Here is a 24,697-nt window from a genome sequence, read left to right on the forward strand (position 1 = left end):
AAGCTCGCTAGGAACCTTCCGCACAGACAGCTTTGCAGAGGAGTGTACCGATTCCCCGGGTGGGTCGTGCATTAGCACTGTCACGTCTAAGGCCATCTGGCCAAAGTAAAAGCCAGTCTCTGTGAAAACAGGCGTCTACACGGATGGGTGATTTTACAGGGAATGGAGAGTTTGTACTGTGTCTTCAATTGAAGACTGGGCTGTGAGGGTAATGCCCTGTGCCGACCACTCTGTTGCAAGAATTTAGAGGCCGTTGTGGGCATTTTGAAAATGATCTAATAGGTCCTTTGATAGGAGAGATCCCGGCTTCGGGTATTTCTTGGCGAGTGCCTACTCTGCCCCGTATGTAACTTAAAAAGAATCTTTTTGTTTGAATCCTTGTATTTCAATTTTTTGATATGTCATAGCGCTGGAGTATACAAAGCCAGGGTTTTTTTGGTTTTTTTTTTTGTAATTATTAAAATTTAAAACTCAGTTTAGATGGTTTTCAGTGTCTGTAGAACAAATGATAGCAAATTTTTTTTTCTAGAGTTGTTCCCGTGTTCAATACTCAATACCGGCCTATTTTAGGGCCTCCCAGAGACTTCTGTGTGGTATGGTCTGAGCAGTTCGATAAACTCCTTACGTGTTGTTGATTTCAAATGCATTAAGAGACGAATGCTGTGTGATTTGTCAAGATTATAGCAGTAATGGGATGCAGAATATATTTGAGAGGAGGGGGGAGTAGGTAAATAGGAAGGATATGTTTTCAACCCCCAAAGTAAAGACTTTTAAAAAGCAGTTATAATTGGCCACCACGTAAGTTTTGCCTCCCTTCCAGACCGCCCTGTGCATGGCTGTCCTTGATTTTCTGAAAGGGCGACTCTGGTCACATAGTAGACTTCCCTCCTTCTCCATCGCCCCGTGAGGTGGTAGGTCAACTCCAAGACAGCCAGACCTTCCATTGGGTTTGGTCCCCACTGTGCCCTCAGGGTGTGGCCACGTGGGCTGTGCTTAGCAGGGACAGGCCTTGTCACAAGTGTCACTGCAGGCCACCGTTCCCTCCTCCACTGGCTTTCGGTCCCTGCTCGCCCTGCGGCATTCCCTTGAGGCCGCGCTCTTGGGTTCTCTTTCCTAGAAATCTCTCCCCTCCTCGATGACTGTAAACAGTCGTGTGCCTTGAGGCCCAGTGTAAATGCCCCCTCTTCCGTGAAGCCTTCCTACACCACCCCTCTCTCCAAAGCTCAGGGTGTTCTCTTTCTCCTTACACCTTTATGGCACTTGCTTATTCTTAGGACACACTCGTGTATGACCCTGACTCCCTTTCCTGAACTGTCTGCTTCATTTTCCACCGCCTCCCATATTGTCTCGCGTGGTATCTTACATAGACAGCAGGAGCACAGCCGGAAATTTGCAGACTGGTGTAGCCCTGTAATGTTATGGAGAGGAGAGGAGATACGTACCAGATTATCGAGGATACTTAGAGTGAGATTAGTGAAAACCGGGTGGAGGGATTAATAGGTCGCTCTGGTAGCAGCGTCCCGACTTCGGTTCAGGTCATGGATCTCAGGGTCCGTGAGTTCAGGCCCCGCATCGGGCTCGCTGATGTCAGCACAGGGTCCGCTTCGGATCCTCTGTCCCCCTCTCTCTCTGCTCCTCCCTCCCTCTCTCTCTAAAAAACAAATACAAAAAAATTGTAAATACAAAAAATAAGAAATAGGTTGCTCTGGTGCTTTATGGGGGGTTCAGTGCAGCTCCTGCGACCTGAGTATTACTTCTGTTCAGACGTCAGGTCTGTCCACGGGCAGCTTCAGGAAACTGCTCCTCGGAAGGCAGCGTGTTAGTCTGGCCGTGCGCCGGAACGCCTCGCCCCTTGTGGGAGGTCACATCGCAGCAGTCGGTGCCACTTTGAGGTTGTCATTCACCTTGCCAACAGCATACATTTCTCCTCAAATCTGTGTGTGGTTGTGATTAACTTAAGGCGGGAAGTCAGCCCCCCCCCCCCCCATTTTTAGGACAGCTGGTGGAGGAGTGGCATTTGTCACTTTAATAGGAACATCGCGTCACCGAGGTGCTGGGCCCAGCCCCGGGCTTCTTTTCCATGCTGCTTCTTAGAGCCCAGACGCTTGTCATCCGGCCGCCTCGGTTTCCTGTTCCTGCAGCCCCGCGAGCCGCCGGGTGGCTTCGGTTTTAGCGTAAATTCAATAGTCAGGTCGTCAGCAACGCTGTCTTCACAGATCACCACACTCGCTACGCCGTAAACTAAATCGGGCGCCTGAGTGCGTTGTCGAAAAGTTTGGATGAATTATACAGGAAGTGAAGCTTTTTTTCATGCTTTAAGTTTCGTAGTTTGCGATAATTGAAGATTCACGGTATGTTAATACCCTGTTATTCACCAGGAATGACACCGGGGGTCCCCCTGTGTTCCTTACGCGTTCCTCCCCGCCCCCCGTAACATTTAGGGAGACTGTGGTCCGTCGTCACAACCAGAATACCGCCGTGGATGCAGCGAAGGTACTGAACATTCTCCGAGTGCCTTGACGGCTGCACCCACTCCCCCCCCCCTCCCCCCCACCCCTGCCCCTGGCAACCGCCGATCCGTTCTGCGTTTCTGCAGTTGTCATTTCAAGCAGGTTACAAACACGTTTGAGTCCATGGTCCGTTTTGAGCTAATTTGTACATCCGGTGTGGGGTTCAGGCTGAGGTCCTTTTTTTTGTTGTTGTTGTTCCTTCCTGTTGGTGTGCAAGGCCTCCAGTCAGATTTGTTGGGCAAAAAGGCCGTCCTTCTTCCGTTGAATTGCTCCTGCATCTCTGTCGAAAATCACTTGGGCGTATTTGTGTGGGTCCGTGTACGGCTGTCTGCCCTGTGACGTCTGTGTCCCTTCCACCGCCAGCCGCGCAAGCCTGGGTCACCGTGGCTGCGCAGTAGGCACCCACCCCCACACCTCTTGGAGTGACGCCTCCCAGTTTAGTCTTTTTTTGTTGAGAATTGTTTTAGCCGGTTTAGTTCTCCTGCCTTTCCGTATAAACTTTATTATTATTTTTTTTAAGTTTGTTTATTTTGAGAGAAAGCGAGAGTGCAAGCCGGGGAGGGGCAGGGTGAGAGGGAGAGAGAGACTCTCGAGCAGGCTCCGCGCTGTCAGCACAGAGCCGGACGCAGGGCTCAAACTCGTGAACCGTGAGATCGTGACCTGAGCCGCGATCAAGAGTTGGATGCTCGGGGGCGCCTGGGTGGCTCAGTCGGTTAAGCGTCCGACTTCGGCTCAGGTCACGATCTCGCAGTTTGTGAGTTCGAGCCCCGCGTCGGGCTCTGGGCCGATGGCTCAGAGCCTGGAGCCTGCTTCCGATTCTGTGTCTCCCTCTCTCTCTGCCCCTCCCCCGTTCATGCTCTGTCTCTCTGTCCCCAAAAAATAAATAAACATTAAAAGAAAATTAAAAAAAAAAAAAAAAAAGAGTTGGATGCTCGACCGACTGAGACGCCCAGGCGCCCCTCCATATAAATTTTAAAATAATCTTGTCTGTAGCTTAGGCAAAGACGAGCCCTGCTGGGATTTCGATAGGAGTTGTGTTAAACCTCTGTAGCCACGTGGGAAGGATTGACGTCTTTACTGCCCTGAGTCTCCCAGTCCATGAACACAGAATGTCTTTTTCTTTTTTAACAAAAGCTTATGATGTAAAGACAAAGGCAGCTCTGTGGTGACGCGTGGACGTGTATCAGGAGATGCCGTGTTTGTTTTTTTTTTGAAGTAAGCTTCGCACCCAGAGTGGAGCCCGATACGGGGCTTAAACTCCCTACCCTGTGATCGAGACCTGAGCTGAGATCAAGAGTTGGCCGCTTCACCGACCGAGCCACCCAGGCGCCCCGGGAGATGCTTTTATTCCTGGGAGAATCTCAGTGACGGGCTGCCGGGTCGCATCTCTGTTCAATTCCTTTTTTTAAAACAATTTATCCCCAGGCCTACGAAAGGAGGTTCCCTACGTGTCCTTTGATCCCGATGTTTGTGGACAGTGACACCGTGAACGAGTTCAAGAGCGAAGACGGGGCCGTTCACATTATAGAACGGCGCTGCAAGCTGGACATAGACGCACCAAGGCTGCTGAAAAAGGTACCCACGGGGACATTTAGGCCGTCCCCCTGCAGACGAACTTAACGCTCACGGCTTCTGTTGCACTCGGTGTCATTAATAAGTCCGTTTTCTCCTTTTTTTTTTTTTTTTTTTTTTTTTAAAGATTGCAGGAGTCGATTATGTTTATTTTGTCCAAAAAAACTCACTGAATTCTCGGGAACGTACTTTGCACATCGAGGCCCATAACGAAACGTTCTCCAACCGGGTCATCATCCACGAACATTGCTGCTACACTGTGAGTAACCGCACTCGCGGGGGTGGCGCGGGGAGGGCAGGGGACGCAGGCTTGGGCCGGCCTGTGCTTCTGGGACCCGCGTGGCCGTCGCGCTAAACGGCACACCGCCTTGTGTTCTTCAGGTACCGCCCCTCGCTTCGGACGCGTGGGGTCAGCGGGTGGCAGCTGTGGTTTACTGCAGAATGGGTCACGTGGTTGTAGCAGTCAAGGTCGCCTTGTGACCTTCCCATGTCCCTTCCTTTCCGGCACCACTCTAACACTTCAGAAGTACACGGGAAGGACCCAAGAGAACAGTTTTCTCCGCTCTCTGAAAATAGAGCGTTCCCGTGAAGCCTTTCGTATGCTGAACACGGGCAAAGCAAAGCAGCAATTACGAGTGTATATGGGAAGATTTTCTAGCCTTCCCGTATGCAAAACAGAGCTTCTTTAGGGGCTTCTGGTGCCCCAGGACCCGTCTTGCTAACAGGTGCACAGAATAAACGGAGACAAAGCCCAGAGGCCCACAGACACTGTTCTAAGCTCTGGAGTCTCGAGGCTTCCGGAGGCGGGGTGGGGGGCTTGGTGCTATCCTCGCCGCTTGGGGTACGAGCTGCCTCCGTAACGGCTTTTGCAAAACAAACGGTGAACGCTGTTTTCACGTTCACCCATTTCCCTAAATGAGGAAATCCTCTTTAGATTTCTTTTGGTTAGCCAAAACAGGCACGAATGTCAGTCTTTCGTAGAGGCGATGGGGCGGAATGCAGACTTCGGGAAAGCAGGGCTTGCCTGTGGTGGGTACCTCTGGATCAGGCTGATCTGCTGTTCTTCATCACTGACTCGCCACCAGATTATTAGAATAATCTAATAGGGTCTCTCGCTTCTTCCTCACCCTTCTACACCGTATCCTTAGCGCTGAATCCCAAGTGATCCATTTGAAGTATGTCAGATCAGGGGCGCCTGGGGGGCTCCGTCCGTGAAGCGTCCGACTTCGGCTCAGGTCACGGATCTCACGGTCCGTGGGTTCGAGCCCCGCGTCGGGCTCTGTGCTGACAGCTCGGAGCCTGGAGCCTGCTTGGGATTCTGTGTCTCCCTCTCTCTCTGCCCCTCCCCTGCTCTTTCTCTCTCTCTCAAAAATAAATAAACATTAAAAACTTTAAATAAATAAATAAAGTATGTCAGATCGTATCATACTTTCTGCAGCCTTCCTGCGTTTCACACAGAAAAGCCCAGAGGCCTCCCAGGGGCTTACAGGGCCCCTCATTTTCTCGTCCGCACACATCTGCTGTCCTGCCGTCTTTGTGCACAAGCCTACGCACCTGCTGTTCCCTGATGGCGCAGGCTGCTTCCAAGTGCGCCCTCTGCCGGCGGGCGCTGTGCCCCCGGATCTCTGCTGGACTCCCGCCCTCACCTTCGGTCTGTGCTCACATCTGCCCTTCCGGATGAAGCCAGCCTGAACGCCCTGTTCAATTCTGCTGCCCGCCCCCCAGTTCGTTCACCTGCTCCAGCTTTTCCTTTTTCCCTTAGCGCTTGTCTTCAATTTCTTACCTCTTTATGTTCATGGCTGATTGGCTGTCTCCCCCTCCGGACCGTAAGCTGCATCAGGCAGGGATCTTCGTTTTGTCTACACTGGAGAACCCTGCTCAGGAAATACGGTGAATGAATGAACCACCAATGAAAGCGGAGCTCTCCTTTTAACAGGCGTTTTTCGATTTTTTTTTTTTCTAAAATATTTTACAAATATTTAGGTCTTTTTATGATTTTGAGCCTCCCTGTGTAAATTTTCCATCTGCTGCTTTCATGACCGTAACGTTACTGGTAGAGTAAGTGTTTTCTTTTGGTTACTAGTTGATGGAGAAGCCGACAGATGATACCGTCACTCATCAGCATAGTTAATGGGAATGATTTCTCATTTGTCTGCAGGTTCACCCTGAAAATGAAGATTGGACCTGTTTTGAACAGTCTGCAAGTTTAGATATTAAATCTTTCTTTGGTTTCGAAAGTACAGTGGAAAAAATTGCAATGAAACAATACACCAGCAACATAAAAAAAGTGAGTCCAGCTTGGGATTTTATGGAAAAGGGGAGGCAGGAGCCTCTGAGGTGCTCGAGGCTGGCAGTGTTTTCAGAAGGCCGGAAACGGGCCAGTCGGGCGTCCCGGCCGTTTCGCGACGCGGAAATGATTTGACTCTCCCCCGAGTCTTGGGTTCTAGGGAGGGGGAGGGTTGGGTGGGAGTTCAGATATTGCTCTTGCCAGTGACGTAGAAGGAAGGTGCGGCCACTGGCCGCTGTGCCCTCTGCCCAGAATCGTTGGCAGATTGGGGTGGGTGGGCGAGGCGGGAGCGGACCTGTCTGTGGGCAGGGGGAGCGCTTGTCGGGGATCCCCGGGGGTCCCCAGGCCTCGGGTTCTTAGGTTCACCTTGCGTGGAAAACTTCCCGTCTCGTTCTCGTGCTGTTGCTCAGCGCTGCTGTGGGATTTTGGTTTTGAGAGTGTCCGTGTGAGATCATGAATGTTATGTGAAGGCTGGCTTTATTTTCAGGGTGTTGGAGAGAACTTGGGTCGAGACACAAAGCACAGATTGAGTACAAGGGTGATACATGGGTGCTTTTAATCAGTCATTTAAAAAACCCTGTCTCTTTAGAAATTACTTCCTGGACCTTTGGAGAAGAGGAAGTAAAATAATTATGAAAAACCCAGACACAGAGGCATTTGGCTTTGGCTTTTATAGATTTCTTCTGTGGCTATTCGGTTTTTGTTAGTGTCTTAAAAATCTGGGGGAGGGGCGAATAATTTGAATGTGGATCATATACTAACCGTCAAATCGGTTTTATTTTCAAGGGGAAAGAAATCATTGAATACTACCTTCGTCAGCTGGAAGAAGAAGGCATCACGTTCGTGCCCCGTTGGACTCCGCCTCCCATAGCTTCCTCTTCAGAGACGTCCTCGTCCTGCAAGAAACAGGCGGCGTCCTCGGCTGCTGTCGTCTCGGATGCTGCCCAGGCGGAGGGGCTGGGCGGCGAGGCCCTCAGCAGCCCCGGCGGGCCGCCCGAGCCGGCGGCGGGGACCCCTGAAGGTAGGAAAGATGCGGTGTCCCACGAGCAGGACCGCGGGTCGTATGGGGTCCTTTCCCTCCGGTTCCTCGGCCCGTTCCTGTCTCCTTAGGACCTTTAAGTATCATTTTGTCGCTGACCCTTTTCCTCTGGCTTAGGTAACCCATTGTAGTTTTTCTCTTAGAACGAAGAAAAGTTTCATTTTTTTTTTTTTTTTTTTTAATGGGCAGGAAGAGTTCTATCAAGTTGTTCTTTTATTGAAACCGGGAGATGTTTTTCAGTTATTTTAATTGAAGGCATACTTAGCAAACGAAAGGGAGCAACTAAGCCTTTTACTGCAATCGTAGCGTTGCCAGATACTCTATGCTTCCCGTGTGCTAGGCCCTAAAGGTAATTGAGTCAGTAGGTTGAGCTGCGGCCTGGCCAGGGATTTAGTCTTACAGACGATCACTGAGGGTCTCTAAGGGGGGGCCGGCTTGACCCTGCTGTCCCTGTGGCATCCTTCAGTTCTGTGGCCGGGGGACCGCACTTTACTGAGCAGGACGACTTTGGACGCCTTCAAGTTCCAGCGTTCTTTGTTGTAAACGCTGTCGTGTAATTTCTGTTCCAGACAAACTAGACGCAGACTACATCAAGAGATACCTGGGGGACTTGACCCCGCTGCAGGAGAGTTGCCTGATCCGGCTTCGCCAGTGGCTCCAGGAAACCCACAAGGGCAAAGTGAGAACCGGCCCCCCCCCCCCGCCGTGTGTGGTGGTGCTGTCCGTGGAACTGTGGGCCCGGGTCCTGTTCATGGTTCCTCGGAGTAAATGTTCCCGATTACCGTAGCTGGGGAAGCCCCTCCCGGTCCCAGAGTCACAGGATCTGTGTTTCTCTGTGTGGCATCCGAGTCCTTGACGGCAAATTGTGATGCCCTTCTGTTTAGAATTAGTTTATTTTTCTAGGTTTACCAGAGAAGGGTCTCACTTAAAAACAGCTACACGTCGGGACACCTGGCTGGCTCCGTCAGTGGGGTGTGTGGCTCATGATCTCAGGGTTGTGGGTTTGAGCCCCACGTTAGGCGTAGAGATCACTTAAGAATAAAATCTTTAGGGGCGCCTGGGTGGCTCAGTCGGTTAAGCGTCCGACTTCGTCTCAGGTCGTGATGTCGTGGTTCATGGGTTCGAGCCCCGCGTCGGGCTCTGTGCTGACAGTTCAGAGCCTGGAGCCTGTTTCGGATTCTGTGTCTCCCTGTCTCTGACCCTCCCCCGTTCATGGTCTGTCTCTCTCTGTCTCAAAAATAAATAAACGTTAAAAAAAAATTTAAAGGGGCGCCTGGGTGGCTCAGTCGGTTAAGCGGCCGACTTTGGCTCAGGTCATGATCTCATAGTCTGTGAGTTCAAACCCCTTGTCGGGCTCTGTGCTGACAGCTTGGAGCCTGGAGCCTGTTTCAGATTCTGTGCCTCCTTCTCTCTCTGACCCTCCCCTGTTCATGCTCTGTCTGTCTCTGTCTCAAAAATAAATAAACATTAAAAAAAAAAAAATTAAAGAAAAAAAGAATAAAATCTTTAGGGGCGCCTGGGTGGCTCAGTCGGTTAAGCGTCCGACTTCGGCTCAGGTCGTGATGTCGTGGTTCATGGGTTCAAGCCCCGCATCGGGCTCTGTGCTGACAGCTCAGAGCCTGGAGCCCGTTTCGGATTCTGTGTCTCTCTCTGTCTCTGCCCCTCCCCCTCTCATGCTCTGTCTCTCTCTCTCTCTCTGTCTCTCAAAAATAAATAATAACATTAAAAAAAATTCGGCAATAAAAAGAAGAAAAGGTTTTCAAAAATTACCTGTCAAATTATAAAGTGATATCACGTTCCAAGTATTCTGACATTTTAATTTTCAGAAGCTTTGGAAGGAATTCACGGATTGTTCTAAGACTAGAAGTGTTTGAGTTTCGATTTTGAGGTTTTTGGTAAAATTTTAGCCTTATAAGGAGTCGGGTTTTTCTAACCCACCTCATGCTAACAGGGGACTAGAAGTGAACACAGGCACGTTGCTATGTCCCGCTAGTTACTGGCATCGCTTAGTAAAGGGAAGCTGGGCATTGCATGGAGCCCACCCACGCGCTGGTTTCTGCCGGCCTTGGTTACCAGCACCTCCGTGTCTGACGACTGTTGGTAGCACTTACCGGGAGCACAGCCGCTGTAATGATGGCTGTCGTTTGTCGTGAGCTTGCCACGGGCTAGACACTCTCACGACCTTTACGAGATCTTCCCAACGTCCCTCTGAGACGGTGACGTGTCTTCCACCCCTGTTGTACATACGAGGAAACTGAGGCACAGGGCAGTGAAGTAACTTGCCCGAGGTCTTCCCCCGAGGGAGTGCTGGCGTGAGGGTTTGAAGCCAGGCCCTCCGGTCCCAGAACCCTCGTTCTTCACCACGTCCGTGGGATGCTGGTCCTTCCTGAGTCACAGCGATGCCATCTCCGTGCCTGGAGTTACTCTCCCAGCAGTGGGGGAGTCGGAAGGCTCCCCCTTCCCTGCCCTCCCACCCGCCGTGGACCGGCGGTGTGCACCGGCGAGCGTGTGGCCGTGGAGGAAGACGGCCGGGCCAGATAAGACTCGGACACGGTCTTGGCCTGGTCCTTCCCTCAGAGGAGCCGACTCGTCCGGTAGCAGACTCTCCAGAGAAGGTCCCTGTGTGTTAGCGACACCGCCACCAAAACCAGCAACACTTTTGCGTTCTGACTTTGGCTCGGGTGCGATACGCATGTGCAGAAGTGCACGCAGATCACAATCACGGATCGGTCCGGCAGGCCGGAGCATTTGACGTTTAACAGATTATTTCTGCCTCCGCTCTGCTTTGCTGACACTAAAATAGAATTCTGGAAAGATTACTCAGATTAGCGGTAGTGATTTTCTAAAGCCTTGAGGGGGGTTTTTTAGTAACAGCCGATTTAAAAAAAAAAATTGTTTTTTGAATGTTTCTTTTTGAGCGACAAGTAGCGGCTGATTTTAAATAGCGCAATAATGCAGCTCGCTCTGGACGAGAAGTGAGTTTTAGAGTTTCATTCCCCTTTAGTCACTTGGTTTTCTTCCCTTAGCAGCTTTTACCGTTGCTTAGGAACCTCTTATTCTCTTCACAGATTCCAAAGGACGAGCACATTCTTCGGTTCTTACGTGCCCGGGACTTCAACATCGACAAAGCCAGGGAGATCATGTGTCAGTCTTTGACTTGGCGGAAGCAGCACCAGGTGGACTACATCCTCGATACCTGGAGCCCCCCCCAGGTCCTCCAGGACTACTACGCCGGAGGCTGGCACCATCACGACAAAGGTGTGCTGGGCATCCCGGGCGCGCTTAGAGGCCGCCTCGCGCCGAGTCCAGAGGGCCTGTGGGTGGTCTCCCCGCCTCTCTCCGCCTGGGCAAAGGGGCGCCCGTTCATCGCGGCCAGCCCCACACCCCCCCCACCTGCTTGGGAGCTCCCCCCGCCCTGCGTCCCTGTGGAGCGCAGGCACGGGCTGTCCCTTCCTTCCCTCCGCTCTCGCCCCCCCCCCCCCCTTGGCCGCCAAGTTTCTTTGCGTTGCGGGAAGGCCGGCATTGCCAGAGGCGTGCCCGCTGCATCCTGGTTCGGAGCTGGGCAGCGGACAGGACGGGATCGCAGACGTGGACAGGGCACGGGGCGGCCCTGGCGCGCCCTCCCCCTCAAAGCAGGCCCTTCCCAAGCGGAATAGGTCTGATGTGTCTGTTTTCCAGACGTCATCTTTTGTGTTTTCCATATTAATTGTAGCTTTATTAGTTTTTACTGGAAACATCTCTTTATTCTGTTTCCCGACCCTTCGAAGACTGAAGCGTCGTAGTAAAACATGAATGTGTTTTATAAACGTTGGGAGACACTTTTTATAAACCTTCCCTTCAACAGGATTTGGGAGCGCAAAGACCTTTTTGTTTTAAGTAGAACAGATCTAGAGCCAGAGTCTAGAGAGTTTGTTTTAAGTAGAACAGATCTAGAGCCAGTGGGAGGTGAATGAAGTTCACCGGGTGATAAACACAAGGAAAAGTTGGGCCCCGTCTGTCAGAGGAGCGGGCTGGCCCCCCGTGGACGACACAAGACGGGTCTCAGGTGCTTGTCAGGAGCAGATTCCTTCCCTAGCCTTTCCCCTGCTCCCCTGAGACAACAAGCGTCAGGGGTCTAGAATCTAGAGAATCTGTTGCTTCCGGGACCCACTGTGGCCACTGAGGTCTTTACGCCGTCCGCGTAGCTGTCGTGTGATGACAGTGCATCTGTAAAGCGAATGAGGTTCCTCTCAGGCTCCGTGTTAGGCCTCCAGGCTGTAAACACGTAGAGCCGCCCTGTGCTGGTTGGTATGAAAGTAAAGAGTTCCTGAAAGTCCTCAATTATCTCGATCCTCTAGGTGGGAATCAAGGGTAAGCGCACTTCTAGGAAATCTAGACGTTAACTTTTTGGTAACCCGTGAAATGAACACGTTTTCTTCCCTAAAAAAAATCAAAGATTTAAAATACTCCCTGCTCACGGAAGAAGCGTGGGTGCTCTGAGGTCCCCCCCCCCGCCGTTGAAAGTGGGCTCTGTTCAACCCCCTGGTTGTTCTCGAGGAGTCTGAGCCCCGGTCGGCACCGGCGGTTAGAGGAGGGCCGGACGGAGGCTGAGCTCCGCTGGGTGCCCCGGGTCCCGGGCAGAGGGGCGGCTGCTGGGGGGGGCTCTGCTGTGCCCGCGCCGCCGCCGGCCGCGGCCTCCGAGCGGGGAAGCGCGCTCCTTGTTGGGGCTCCGGTCAGCTGCTCGCCGGGAGCGGTGCCGATCATGCGTTTCCTTCCCCTCCGCAGACGGCCGGCCGCTCTACGTGCTCAGGCTGGGGCAGATGGACACCAAGGGTTTGGTGCGAGCGCTCGGCGAGGAGGCTTTGCTGCGATACGTAAGTGCTTCCCGGGGAGGCCACCGCCCCCTTCCGACCGTCACAACTGTCCCCTTAGAGCGAGCGTGGAGTGCGTTTGCAATCAGGAGAGGAACTCTCTCAGTACGTTTTTAGAATTTCAGAAGAGGGCCCAGGAGCTCTAGAGATACTTTTCACAGGAAAGCGTGAACGAAAAATCACCATGGCCACTCAGGATGGCTTCTTGGGGCCGATTTGGAGCCCTCTTCTTCCATCGAGTTGCTCCCTCCCCCCTCCTCCTTTTGAGATGTGTCTCACTCAGGTCAGACCTCTTCATGGTATTCTTTCCCCAGCACGGCCTCACCAGGGGGTGGGAGGGCGGTTAGCGTCTCCCATCTGAGCGATTAGAAATGCTTCCTTCCCGCCCCTGGACCCCGGGCTCCCCCCTGCCCCTTCAGCCTCCACAGTGCGGGCAGTTAGGAGAAGAGTGTTGTCCTTAAACCAAAAAACAAACGAAAACTTTAAAAGACACCTCCGTGATCCCATTGTCTTCGAATATCTGTCGTTGGCATCTCGTCGTGTATTCTGTCGGCCCCGCCACCGTGTGAGCGTTTACACGTGCACACGCGCGTGGCCGCATATACGCACTCGTGCACATGAAGATGCGGATAGACTGTGTCTCCAGGGGAAGTGAATCCAGATCAGAGAGTCCCCTCAGCCGTGCTTCCAGTCCGCTCTAGCACTGCCCTTCCTCGTGGATTTGCGTGTGGCTGAACGTTCCCCTGCTCGCAGCTACCCTCCCCCCCCCCCCCCCCCCCCATACCCCAGAGGCGCTGATTCCAGAGACAGGTCAGCGGGGCACGCCCTCCCCGCCCATCCGGTGACACCTAGCTCCCATCTCACGGGACGTAGCTGTCACCTTCGCCCAAAGGACAGTGCTCACCCCCTGTGGAGAGAGAGAGAGAGATTCTTTGTCAGCCACAGGTTGTGTGTGTGTATGAACGTGTCGTAAAATCTAAACCGATGACTCTTTCGGTTGACTTACTTGCCTAAAACGGGCTTTGTTATCGTCCCTTTGGTTCCTAGCTTGACACGGTGGTGTTGCTTAGACTAATTGTGGGTTTTTTATGGCCCTTTTTCACTTAGGTTCTCTCCATAAACGAAGAAGGGCTGAGACGGTGTGAGGAAAATACAAAAGTCTTTGGTCGACCTATCAGGTAGACGTTGATGTTGTTTTCCCTTCCAGCTTATTGAGAATACGAGTTAAATATTTCTAGTTGACTTTTAGGACCCAAGGCTGGTTTGATTGTCACGCTTTTAGGGTTTTAGAACCCAATCTAAATAGTAGCCTGTTTTCTACAGCGTACTCAAAGGCGGAAGAAGGATAACCGTGTAATATGGTTAGTTGGGAGGGACAGGTGCTGGGTTTTGGCATTTTTAACCCCGAGGCATTGCTGTCACCTCGCTCTGAGTGGGTCGGCCTGTCTGGTTAGTCTGCATGGTCCTTGTGGGGGGAGCCCCCGGGGGTGCAAAAACTTATTCTGCATTTCTAAACCATACTTGTAGTTCTGGTAAACCATTCTGAGAATGTGCAGCGGTTCAGAGGCTCACACCAGAAGGGGACGGCAGGTTAACTGGAACGGAAGTTCCGCCATGACAGGAAGGAGTTGCGAGGGTTTTCCGTTCCCTGCCGTAGTCTCGGCTCCTGAGGCCGCGCTGGACTCCGATCCTTGCGGAAGAAGAGCTGCTCGTGGTTCGCCACAGCGCGCATTAGAAAGCCAGGCCCGTGCCCTGTTGGGTCGGCAGAGGCCGCGCAGCGGGTCAAGCACGGCACGTCACCTCGTTGTGCTGGGTCACGTGCGTGCCCGGGTGAGGTTGCGATGGTCGATGAGCCGCTGATGCTTTGCCGTCTCGGGGATCGGTCCCACCCCACTGATCCCGCGTGCTTGCCTCGAGTAGATAGAAACACGGTGCGCGACACTTTGGTTTTTCAAGGCTGGTGGACTTGTGTTGATGTGTGTAAAGGGCCGTTGCCCAGTATCGAAACGAGAAAACAGTAGCAGTCGCTTGGGACGCGGTTGGCGAGTGTGCCGTCTGGCGAGTGACACACGTCTGCACGCCCTTACAGTTCGTGGACCTGCCTGGTGGACCTGGAGGGTCTGAACATGCGCCACCTGTGGAGACCCGGCGTCAAGGCCTTGCTGCGCATCATAGAGGTGGTCGAGGCCAACTACCCCGAGACGCTCGGCCGCCTCCTCATTCTTCGCGCCCCCAGGGTGTTTCCCGTCCTCTGGACGCTGGTAGGTCTGGACGCCGCTTTGCACGAACGACGAGCCACTTGGAAGGTGGACGTGCGTGCATCCGCGTGCGTGTGTCCCTGACCCTTAGCCTTAGCTGGCTAGGAAATAACAAAATAAACGTGGAAAGATACGCAGTTTCTCAAACCAGTGAAGGGAAGAAAGAATTCCCGAACGTCCTTCTGTCACGCGGACAGACTTTCCGTGTATCAGACTCCCTTCCCCGGCCCCCTCTCCACCACCCCCCCCATACTGTCTCGTTGTCATTTTAATCTTTGGAAATCGGACGGCCAAGCAAAGATGACCGCATGATCTTCTCTCATTACCTACAGGTTAGTCCATTCATCGATGACAACACCAGAAGGAAATTCCTGATTTACGCAGGAAATGACTACCAGGGTCCTGGCGGCCTGCTGGATTACATCGATAAAGAGATTATTCCAGATTTCCTGAGCGGGGAGTGCATGGTATGTATTTAGGCAAGTAGTTACACGTTTGGCCGCTTTACAGGGATAGGGAGGGTGGGCGTTGGTTGGTACAGATGATTTTCAGAACCTTAGTTGGAAGTATTGTCTTTCTTTTGGCTGACATTTCTCTGACCCAGAGTTAAACTAAATAGAACCATGTAAGTGATGGTCGATAACATGCCCGTTTCTTCGTCGTTAAATACTAATGAGAATTTGTTTTAGACTCTAATATAATTACGGCTTGCTTTATTCACTCAGCTTCGTGTGGATCAGATTTCTTTTACCTGTCGGGGGGAAGCTGTGCGTTTTTTTTTTTTTTTTTAAATTTTTTTTTCAACGTTTTTTATTTATTTTTGGGACAGAGAGAGACAGAGCATGAACGGGGGAGGGGCAGAGAGAGAGGGAGACACAGAATCGGAAACAGGCTCCAGGCTCCGAGCCATCAGCCCAGAGCCTGACGCGGGGCTCGAACTCACGGACCGCGAGATCGTGACCTGGCTGAAGTCGGACGCTTAACCGACTGCGCCACCCAGGCGCCCCAGCTGTGCGTTTTTTAAAAACACTTAAGTCCAGATGATTCTCCCAAGATTTCCCCCCGACCGTAAATCAGGATAACATTTCAAAGGGGGTTGCTAGCTTCTCGGGCAGACACCTCCACTTGTGTGCCCTGAACTGTGATGAGGGGTCCTTGAGGACCTTACAGCCCGAGGGCATGACACAAGGGTGAAAGAGACCTGCGGAGGCGCAGGTGGCTTCCCGAAGTGACAGCCGAAGCCAGAGGGGGGTCAGGCTCTCGTTAGAGGAAGGATCTCTGTCATCCTCACGGTAAATAAAGTTACCCGCTTCGGATACGTACACACTGGATCTGACGTGTGTGTTTATGAGCTAACGAACTGGGCTTTCGGGAGAATCTTTCGGGATGGGTGGAGGAGGTTGAACAGCATTCGGATCCAGCTTTCAGGTCGTGGGTCCTGCGCTCGGGAATTGCAGGCGGCGTCGCGGTGCGAGGGGCAAACGAACTACAGGGCCCTCCTCACCAGGCGCCGTGACGTTGAATCGGGAGGTCAGGCATGTAGCATCCTACAGACGGCTCGCGTTACATGAGAACGGTCCCGAGCGGCCGGTCCTTCCGTTGTGAGCTGGAGGGAGGCCTGGCTCACGGCGGATCGGACCACGTTTGTCAGGCACCGACCACCGTGATGCGATTACCGGGCTGAGAGTCCTCTTCTGTCCACGCGTCCGGGCTCCGGCGCCTGAGGCTCTCCCGGCTGTCATGTGTCCCTGCACACCGTGCTTCTCGCACTCGGCGCTCCGATGTCCCCTAACAGGACGTCATGCCGGGATAGGTCTCCAGGCTGGCCGCACTGCCGGCCGGACACCGTCGTGTGGGTTCCCTGTGTCCTCGCCTCCCGGGGCCGATGGTGCGAGAGCTGCTAAGATGCTGTGAACTTGAGTGCTGGGTCACTCTGTCAAGGTCGACTAGGAAGTTTATGAAATACACAGATTCTAGTTCAACTTAGCCTGTTTGCAGCGGCTTCAGAAGAAGCTCTCCTTTGTTATTTTTTTGTCTGGCATTGTGGACGGATCCTCTGACCCGGGTCAGACACAAAGCTCTCATCGCTGGTTACGTATGTATTGACGGCAATTGCGTGTAATAAAGAAATGCCTGTCGTTGCCGAGAATCCAGCTTTTCTGAACGTGACGTTTCCTCTTCACGGTGCCGTGTGAATGCTTGCGATTCTTACATAAACCAGCTTTCGTAATTTGAGTCCAGTACCTCGTAAATACTCGTGTGAATTCTGTGCTAAATCAGCTTCAACTTGCTCTCGTTTAAAGTATGACACGTGTATTTAAGAGGTTCTTAAAAATCCTTTTGCCAAGTCGTACAGAACGTTTTTCGACCTCGCCAGCGTTTTCCGTTTCCCGGGCGGCCCGGAGGAGTCGAGCATGCTGGGACGTGGCCCTCGCCGGAGTGTTTGGTGTTCAGGGGGACCCCGTGTGCGGGCACAACTTTTATTGCCGCGTTTCTGTTTCCAGTGTGAAGTGCCCGAGGGCGGACTGGTCCCCAAATCTCTGTACAGGACCGCGGAGGAGCTGGAGAACGAAGATCTCAAGCTGTGCACCGAGACCATCTACCAGTCTGCCAGCGTCTTCAAGGGAGCCCCGCACGAGGTGCACCCTCCGCGGTGACGGCCCAGGGTGGTGGGGCCCCTTCTCCCCAGGGGGAAATTCTTCAGGCGGCCTGCCGAATAGGATTTAGTTCAGGAAAATCAGATGCTTTCTCTGGTTGTTGTCTTTAGATTTTTGTCAATTTTTGTTGCTTGTTTGTTTTTTTAAATCTGTAGTTGAGGCACATGTCTACACTGAAGGGCAGGCGTCTCTCAAGGCATCTGTGCTCGGAAGGAGATCAGGCCTCCTCACCTCTGTTTTACTGGATAACCTCTTAGCGCAGGGATGGGGGGGGGGGCACGTGGAAAGTCTTTCCTGTGGAAGATGTTTGACTCCTCGGTTTGGTTAGTTTAGCGATTACATAGGGCCGGTTTCATTTCTCTTTTTTCCTGACCGGGCCTTGGTGGTTTAGATTTTAAGGAATTTGCCCGTTTTTGTAAGTCAAGCAGAGTGAGGAGAAAAGCACATTTCTCTTCCCTTCTTGCTGTCCCCTCTGGTGCGGAAGCAAGAGTGCGCCTGTGTTTTGTATACGCCGTGTGTCCTCTGATGACATTGTGGGTGGCCTGAGCTGTGAGGGCTCCCAGCCGAGCCCCCCTCCTGAGCTCCGGGCAGCTTTCCGCCTCGAGGGTTGATGCCGAGGACGGCGGCCCTGGGCTCCCAGCGAGGGGTCAGCGAGGAGGGGCTGCGGGCTCAGGCCGCAGCCGGTGGCCGGGAGCTGACCCCTTACCGCCACCCACCATCTGTCCTTGCTGGTGTGTGTCCCGGAATGGCCGGCCTGTCACTTGCGGGGCGGGCAGGGACCGTCACTGTGCTCACACAAGCGGAGGCACATTTGGTGTGCCTCATTCCTAGATTCTGTAGGGAGATCTCGAATTCTCAGGGCTTTGTGTTCAGGATTGTTTATATTGATCTCCTGCACGGAGACCAGGCTCGAGGAGGCGGAGTTCTCGTTTCTCCGGTGACCCCGTCTTGTCTGTGGCACAGAATTCGGTGGCGCGTGACCGTGTCTTGAGAGTCACGGGGTATCTGTGGAAGTGGGAACGCCTTCTGTGTCACGGCACCAGAACTTGCTTTGGGGCTGGAGTAAAACACAAATCGAGGATGGTGACGCCCCTGAAACGAAGGCTGAATTCAGTGTCCCCCTCATGAGCGCAGGAAGGAGGGGGCCCGTGGGCAGACAGGGTGCCTCTCGGGAGAGCTGTGCCCCTAGGGAGCCGCCTCGCTGCAGGAAGGGAAGCGCGGTTCCCACAAAGGGCTCTGGTGCTCCCGGAATCTGCTCTTTCGGGAAATTCCGGAGTGGTATTTCTGTGGTGAGGAGGAAAGAGTCTGCCTGACGACGAGCAGAAGGCTCTTCCCGGGAAGAGGGGGCCCCGGCCCCGGCTGAGGTTTCCGAGCGAACGCAGAGCCTCGGACAGCTGGCTTCAATTCTCACGTCCCTCCCATAGTCATGTTCTGAACTATGTAACTTTGATCATCCCCTACTGGGAAACTTGATACGGGCGCGCCGTTAGGAAGTTCGGGTTTTAGGTTGGCGCTCGGTCCCCGGGGCGCCTCCCCTGCCCCATGCCACGTGGCTCTTTGCTCCCCCGCCTGTGCTGGCTGCCACCATGCCTTGCGAGCCTCTGTTCCCTCCGCTTGCCCGGAACGTTTCCTTTTCTGTTCCTCCACGTGCCCTCTGTTCCGCTTGTGCCTTCTCCGGCACCTTCCTTGTGCTGGCCAGCCTAGAGCGACCCGCGGAACCGCTTCTGTACCGTGTTGAGTTCCTTCTGTTCTGTGTGGCTAAGGCATTTTGGCAGCCAGGGCCGGTGTTTCGAGCGCGGAGGCTCGTGCAGTGGGAAGTCTTGGGCCGTGGGGGCAGCCAAGGAAGAGCACAGAGCTTGACCCGGAGCGGGGGCCACTGGTCGAAAGAAGGGAGAGCCGGAAAGCTGGGTGGCCGGAAGGCGGATGTGGGTGAAGAGACGGCCGACGTGACACGTCTCCCTTCCTCCCACGACCCCCACACACACCGCTGGGCCAGAAAGCCCCTCCGGAGACGAAGCCACCACAGTGGCAGTGGCAGCACAGGGCAGGGGCGGAGGGGGGCGGCCTCGTGCTTCCCTTGGTCGCCTCATGCAACCTCTTCTTCCAGATCCTCATTCAGATTGTGGATGCCTCTTCGGTGATCACTTGGGATTTTGACGTGTGCAAAGGGGACATCGTCTTCAACATCTACCACTCCAAGAGGTCGCCCCAGCCTCCCAAAAAGGACTCCCTGGGGGCGCACAGCATCACTTCCCCGGGAGGGAACAACGTGCAGCTGATAGACCGAGTCTGGCAGCCGGGCCGTGACTACAGCATGGTCGAGTCCCCTCTGATCTGCAAAGAAGGGGAGAGCGTGCAGGTAGGCCCGTCCGGCATTCCCTGCGGCTTGCGTATTTCGTCTCGCAAAGGAGGTCTCTCAGGCTTCACCGATGCCCCGCGTGGCTGGCGCGGTGTGTCCTCGGGCGAGCCCGTAGCTGTGTCCGGCTTCCGTTCCGGTCAGGACGACTCTCAGGAAGCCAAGTGAGACCCCGAAGAAAACTCAGACCTGAGTGACGGTTCTGGACTGAATCCATGACTTGGATCTAAAGTGCATGAGGTTTTTTTAGAAGTTCTTTTCATGAAAGTGACGTGGAGGGAAGGGAGAGGCATTCTGTGCACTTGTACAGCTGGAGGCAGGCTTCCGCCGAGAGGAAAAGTGCCCTAAATCAGCAGGGGGAGAGGCACGTGCTTCGGGAGCTGTCTGCTGTCGTTACTGAGCATTCTAATTCGTTTAAAAATGCTCTGTCGGTTCATTTGTTAAGTCGTGGCCGGCTATTTTCAGTGCTTGTACTAAGAACAGTGGTCCTTGGGCGCTTCTAGCCTGCATAATAGATGTGTAATTTTGCTGCCTTTACAGTTTTCAGGGATGAGCCTGTCAGTGTTTGGTCTGAGAAGTAGAGTAAAAGAGAGGCTTTTACTCCGTTTTAAAAGTAACGGACAGTTGGGGCGCCTGGGTGGCGCAGTCGGTTAAGCGTCCGACTTCAGCCAGGTCACGATCTCGCGGTCCGTGAGTTCGAGCCCCGCGTCAGGCTCTGTGCTGACGGCTCGGAGCCTGGAGCCTGTTTCCGATTCTGTGTCTCCCTCTCTCTCTGCCCCTCCCCCGTTCATGCTCTGTCTCTCTCTGTCCCAAAAATAAATAAAAAAAACGTTGAAAAAAAAAAAAATTTAAAAAAAAAAAAAAAGTAACGGACAGTTGAAGGTGAGGCTCCGGTCATTTTCCCATGTTGACGTTGAGTCCTACTTTAGATGGTTTATAAGGTTTTTCTTCGTGTTTATTCTTGAGAGAGAGAGAAAGACCGAGCACGAGCGGGGGAGGGGCAGAGAGAGAGGGAGACACAGACTCGGAAGCGGGCTCCAGGCTCCAAGCAGTCAGCACAGAGCCCGACACGGGGCTCGAACTCACAAGCCGTGAGATCATGACCTGAGCTGATCTTAAGCTGATCATGACCTGAGCTGAGTCAGACGCTTAACTGAGCCCTCCAGGAGCCCCTAGGTTGACATCCTTTTAACCAGAATGCTCTAGGTAGATGATTGCAAGCAGGTCCGGGAGAGCATCGCCTGGTCAGATGACCTTTTCTGAGCCCCTTAGGGCTGAGCGAAGGGTGGCCTGAGCTCACCCAGCCCCCCAGGCGCCTGCCCCTGTTGCGGCCGTCCTCCCCATGAGGCCACAGGTCCTCCTCGGCGCCCAGCGGGGCCCTCAGCCGCGGGGCCGGCAGGCAGGCCACCCACCGAGATGGCCGGCGGTCACTGCGAGCACGATGACCGGGGCCAGCCTCCGGGTGGCGTCTGCTGGGGGGTGGGCTTGGGGGAGGGGCTCCGAAGTGAGCTCTCAGCCGGCACCGCCCGACTTGTTCCAGGGCTCGCACGTGACGCGGTGGCCGGGCTTCTACATCCTGCAGTGGAAGTTCCACAGCATGCCGGCGTGTGCCGCCACCAACCTGCCCCGGGTGGACGACGTGCTGGCCTCGCTGCAGGTGTCGTCCCACAAGTGCAAAGTGATGTACTACACCGAGGTGATCGGGTCCGAGGACTTCCGGTACGGGCTCCCCTCCCACCGGGGCCGCCGGGTCTCGCGTACGGGTGGCCGTGGCCTCGGGGGGCCGTTCGTGGCGGCCGGCGCGCGACGTCCTCCGTGTGCGGGGGCGGTGGGGGCGGGGCGGCCGAGAGCGGGGGCGGGGCGGCCCGCCGCGGGGTCCTGATGCCTCGTCCCTCCCTGTGCCGCTCGCAGGGGCTCCATGACCAGCCTGGAGTCCAGCCACAGCGGGTTCTCGCAGCTGAGCGCCGCCACCACGTCCTCCAGCCAGTCTCACTGCGGCTCCATGGTTTCCAGGTAGTGCCGCGACGCCCGTGCCCGGTGCGCGGAGGGGACAGCGCGCCTCCTCGGACGGCCCGCCGCGCTCCGCCCCCTGCCGGCGGCCGCGTTGTGCCGACTCGTCACCTTGTAGGCCGCGGATAGCTCTGCCGACGGCAGACGTAGTCCTCCGCCCCAGACCCTGTCGGCAGGTAGTTTTAACTCTAACTCGATAGCCATAGATTTTGTACACAGTGGGCACAAAAGCAAACCAGAGCACAAGGGCTCCCTCGAAAGGCAAGTAGCTCGTGTACAGTTAAGACATTGACTTTGCCTCCGAAGCTGATGCAAAAAACGTTTCCGACAACCTCCACACGCTGTCCGTTAGCGGGTGGGTCCCCACACCGTCCTTCAGAGACGAGCCACCCCCCTACCCGGAGCGGAAGCTGCCAGCTGGTCCCCACCCCGCGTGCACAGCCGACCCGGCCCGCAGGTTGAGTGGCCGCCTCCCCCCCCCCCCCCCCCGTTCCCGGGGGCAGACCTGCTACCCCGGGAGGCCTTGGGGGTGGCCGGTGGGAGCGCCGAGCTCTGCTCCCGCGGGCAGGTGCGTCCACGGTCAGGGGACCCTCGGGGACTCCCGGCGACGCCCGGAAACCACCGCCGTCATTAAACACTTCCTCTTGCCTCCTTTTCACACCTTTTTGATACTTTCAGAGCAGGATTTTTCTGGAAGCGAACCCGCAGGGAAGGGATTCTTGCCCTCTTCCCGTGGCGTGTCGTCCTCTCTCCCTGCGGACGCTGGTTCAGAACTCCCTCCAGCGTTAATCCCGGTGCCTCCTCAGAGCCTAATAGCATCGGGGCCCCTGTGGTCCTTCTCGTCACTGGAGGGGTATTTTGAAGGCCCAGTCGCTTTTGCCACGTTGAGATCGTCCGGTGTCCACTTCAGCCAACCGTGTTCTCGCCGTGTGGCCGCTCCGGGAGAGCGCGCGGCCTGCGGGAGCCCCGCTGCTTTGTAGAAGAAAAGTGCGGACTTTGGGGGTGTGTTTGCGGGTGCGGGCATGCGGGTGGGGGGTGGCAGTGGTGCGAGTGGGTGTGACCGTGGGGGTGCCTGTGGCAGCAGTGGGGCGCACGTGCATGACGCGTGTCAACGCGTGCAGGGGTGTCTGTGAGTCAGTGTCCGGGGGGGGGGGGGGGGGGCGCGTGCGTGTGAGACCGAGCATGAGTGGGTGGCATTGAGCAGGGCGGGGAGGGGTGTGGGGGGGGGGGGGCAGCAGTGCGATGCTGGGGAGAAACGGGCAAGTAGAAAGTGAGTCCAAGTTACAAGGGATTCTTCTAGAAGCAAATCAGAACGTGGGCTTGCTTTGCCTTTTACGTTTTCTTTCTGACCCCGGTGACAGAGCACGGTCCATCTCGTGGTGGCCCGTGGTTTTTTCAGCTTTTTACGGGAAACGCGGGTCATTCGCAGATCTGACCGCAGGTTGCATCGGGTTCGCGTTTGTGATAAGGACGTGACGTGTCGGGTGGTGTCGGAAGAGGCTGTGTCTTTAAAGATCCGTGCCAAAACCCACGCGGCCGCTCTGGGTGTGCGTGAGGGGCACGTGCGTCCCGGGCCGCGGTGCTCGCGGCCTGCTCTGAGGGCCCAGGTGGGGTGGCCACGCAGCGGAGGAGCGTGTGGAGGGCGCTGTGCTCCCTTGCGAGCACCGAGACGGGAGGGACGCCCGGTCAGTGCGGCTCCGGGGTGGCCTGCACGCTGAGCCCTGGGCCCCTCCGGGACTGCCGGCCTCCCCGGGGCGCAGCCACCGGCTTCCTTTGAGAAGATACGCTCGTCATTGGCACCTAGAGCCTTGTTTCCAGAAAGCACAGGAGGGTTGCTTACACCCGCGCTGCTTCCGATCAGCGCTTCCTCCTTCCTGATTCCCAGGACCTGAAGGTGGTCCCTTCCTTCTCTTTCTCTCTCTGTGTCTCAGATGGCGATTTTGCTGCCAGCTGCCAGGAAAACACTTCCCTCCACAGCCCACCTCAGCCCAGGGATGTTTGTAGAACTCTTTGAGTTGCAGCCACCCCCTCCCCCAGTCTGAAGATGTGTTCCTTTTCAGTTGACTCGGAAGTGTCCCTGTCCTGTCCCCAGGGAGTGGAGTGCCTCCGAGAGTTCGTTCGTAGGGCCGGCTCACGGCCACGGCACCTGCTTCTCCCGGGAGGGGCCGCGGGCACACGGGTCTGGACCAGGCACACGGGTCTGGACCGAGCCCTGACTGTCAGTGCCCCGCACTTCTCCCCCGCCCTAAGGGTTCTTTCGGTTTCCCTTCTATTACTAATGTCTTAACTCCTTTTTCTTCCTAAGTTCCTTATTTGCATATCAAATTCTGTAAATGTTTTGTAAACATATTACCTCACTCTTGGTAATACAATACTGATAGTCTTTAAAAGATTTTTTTACCGTTCTCGATAATAAACGTGAACCGTTTAAAGAAAAGGATGTCTCTTTCTTACTGTGAAATGCAGAGCGGCCGTCTCCCTTGAAGAGGCTGACATTCTTAGGAGACTTCAGGGGCCAAGGCCGAGCTGGAGCCAGCGTGCTGGTATTCGAGAAGTTCCCGAGCAGTGCCCAGCTGGTGCAGGGGCCGGATCGCGGCTGTGAGCGGCTGGCGCACAGAGGCGACCCGGGGCTGGCGGCTGCCTCGCTCCTGTCAGGGGACCTGCTGTAGGTTTCTTGGACGCCGTGAAGGCAAACCCGGCCCGGGGGCAGGGTGTCCGATGCGTCCTTTCTTCAGTAATAAAACGGACCCTTTAATCCCAAGGCTTCAGAAGGAAGAAGATGGGCGGGTGTGGACCTTCAGAAACCTGGGCCCCCTTTCCCCCCGCGGCTGGTTGCCGGCTGGTGCAGGGTGGCAGGGCCCAGGAGGGCCGAGCGGGCGCCCGACTGCCGCCTCGGTCGGGAGCCGTCACTTGGTTTTCTAGTCAGGGTGGGTGGGAGCTGGCCGAGGGGACCGGCCGGGGATGTGGCGTGGGCAGCAGGCGTGTGAGCGTCTGCGTGTCGCGAGCTCGGTCTGGGTGCTGAGTCTGTCGGCAGAGGAGACGGGTGACGGTCTCCGTCCCCTTCTTGGCAACGCGACGGCCTCGACGCCTTAGCCTGTGGCTGCAGGAAGCGCAGGGTTTACACCGTTATTTCGTGCTCTGAGGTCTCTCCCTGTCTT

At 55.0% G+C, this 24,697-nt stretch overlaps 1 protein-coding gene across 5 annotated transcripts in view; it reads left to right on the forward strand.

Annotated features, from left to right (window-relative positions):
- The window catches only part of SEC14L1 (SEC14 like lipid binding 1), an 88,882-nt gene extending 66,685 nt beyond the window's left edge, over positions 1-22,197 (forward strand). For all 5 annotated transcript variants that reach the window (XM_078438101.2, XM_078438100.2, XM_078438099.2 and 2 more), the window contains 14 exons: positions 3,936-4,085; positions 4,210-4,341; positions 6,241-6,369; positions 7,156-7,390; positions 7,978-8,087; positions 10,477-10,666; positions 12,173-12,261; positions 13,366-13,436; positions 14,348-14,519; positions 14,849-14,983; positions 17,021-17,155; positions 19,281-19,532; positions 21,070-21,248; positions 21,441-22,197. In XM_078438101.2, coding sequence (XP_078294227.1) covers positions 3,936-4,085; positions 4,210-4,341; positions 6,241-6,369; positions 7,156-7,390; positions 7,978-8,087; positions 10,477-10,666; positions 12,173-12,261; positions 13,366-13,436; positions 14,348-14,519; positions 14,849-14,983; positions 17,021-17,155; positions 19,281-19,532; positions 21,070-21,248; positions 21,441-21,546 — 2,085 coding nt within the window. In that variant the 3' untranslated portion in view covers positions 21,547-22,197. The remainder of the gene's footprint in view (positions 1-3,935; positions 4,086-4,209; positions 4,342-6,240; positions 6,370-7,155; positions 7,391-7,977; positions 8,088-10,476; positions 10,667-12,172; positions 12,262-13,365; positions 13,437-14,347; positions 14,520-14,848; positions 14,984-17,020; positions 17,156-19,280; positions 19,533-21,069; positions 21,249-21,440) is intronic.
- Positions 22,198-24,697: the final 2,500 nt, after the last annotated feature.

The sequence above is a fragment of the Panthera onca genome, chromosome E1 (genome assembly GCF_046562875.1).
Source record: "Panthera onca isolate mPanOnc1 chromosome E1, mPanOnc1 haplotype 2, whole genome shotgun sequence".
NCBI classification, from domain to species: domain Eukaryota; kingdom Metazoa; phylum Chordata; class Mammalia; order Carnivora; family Felidae; genus Panthera; species Panthera onca.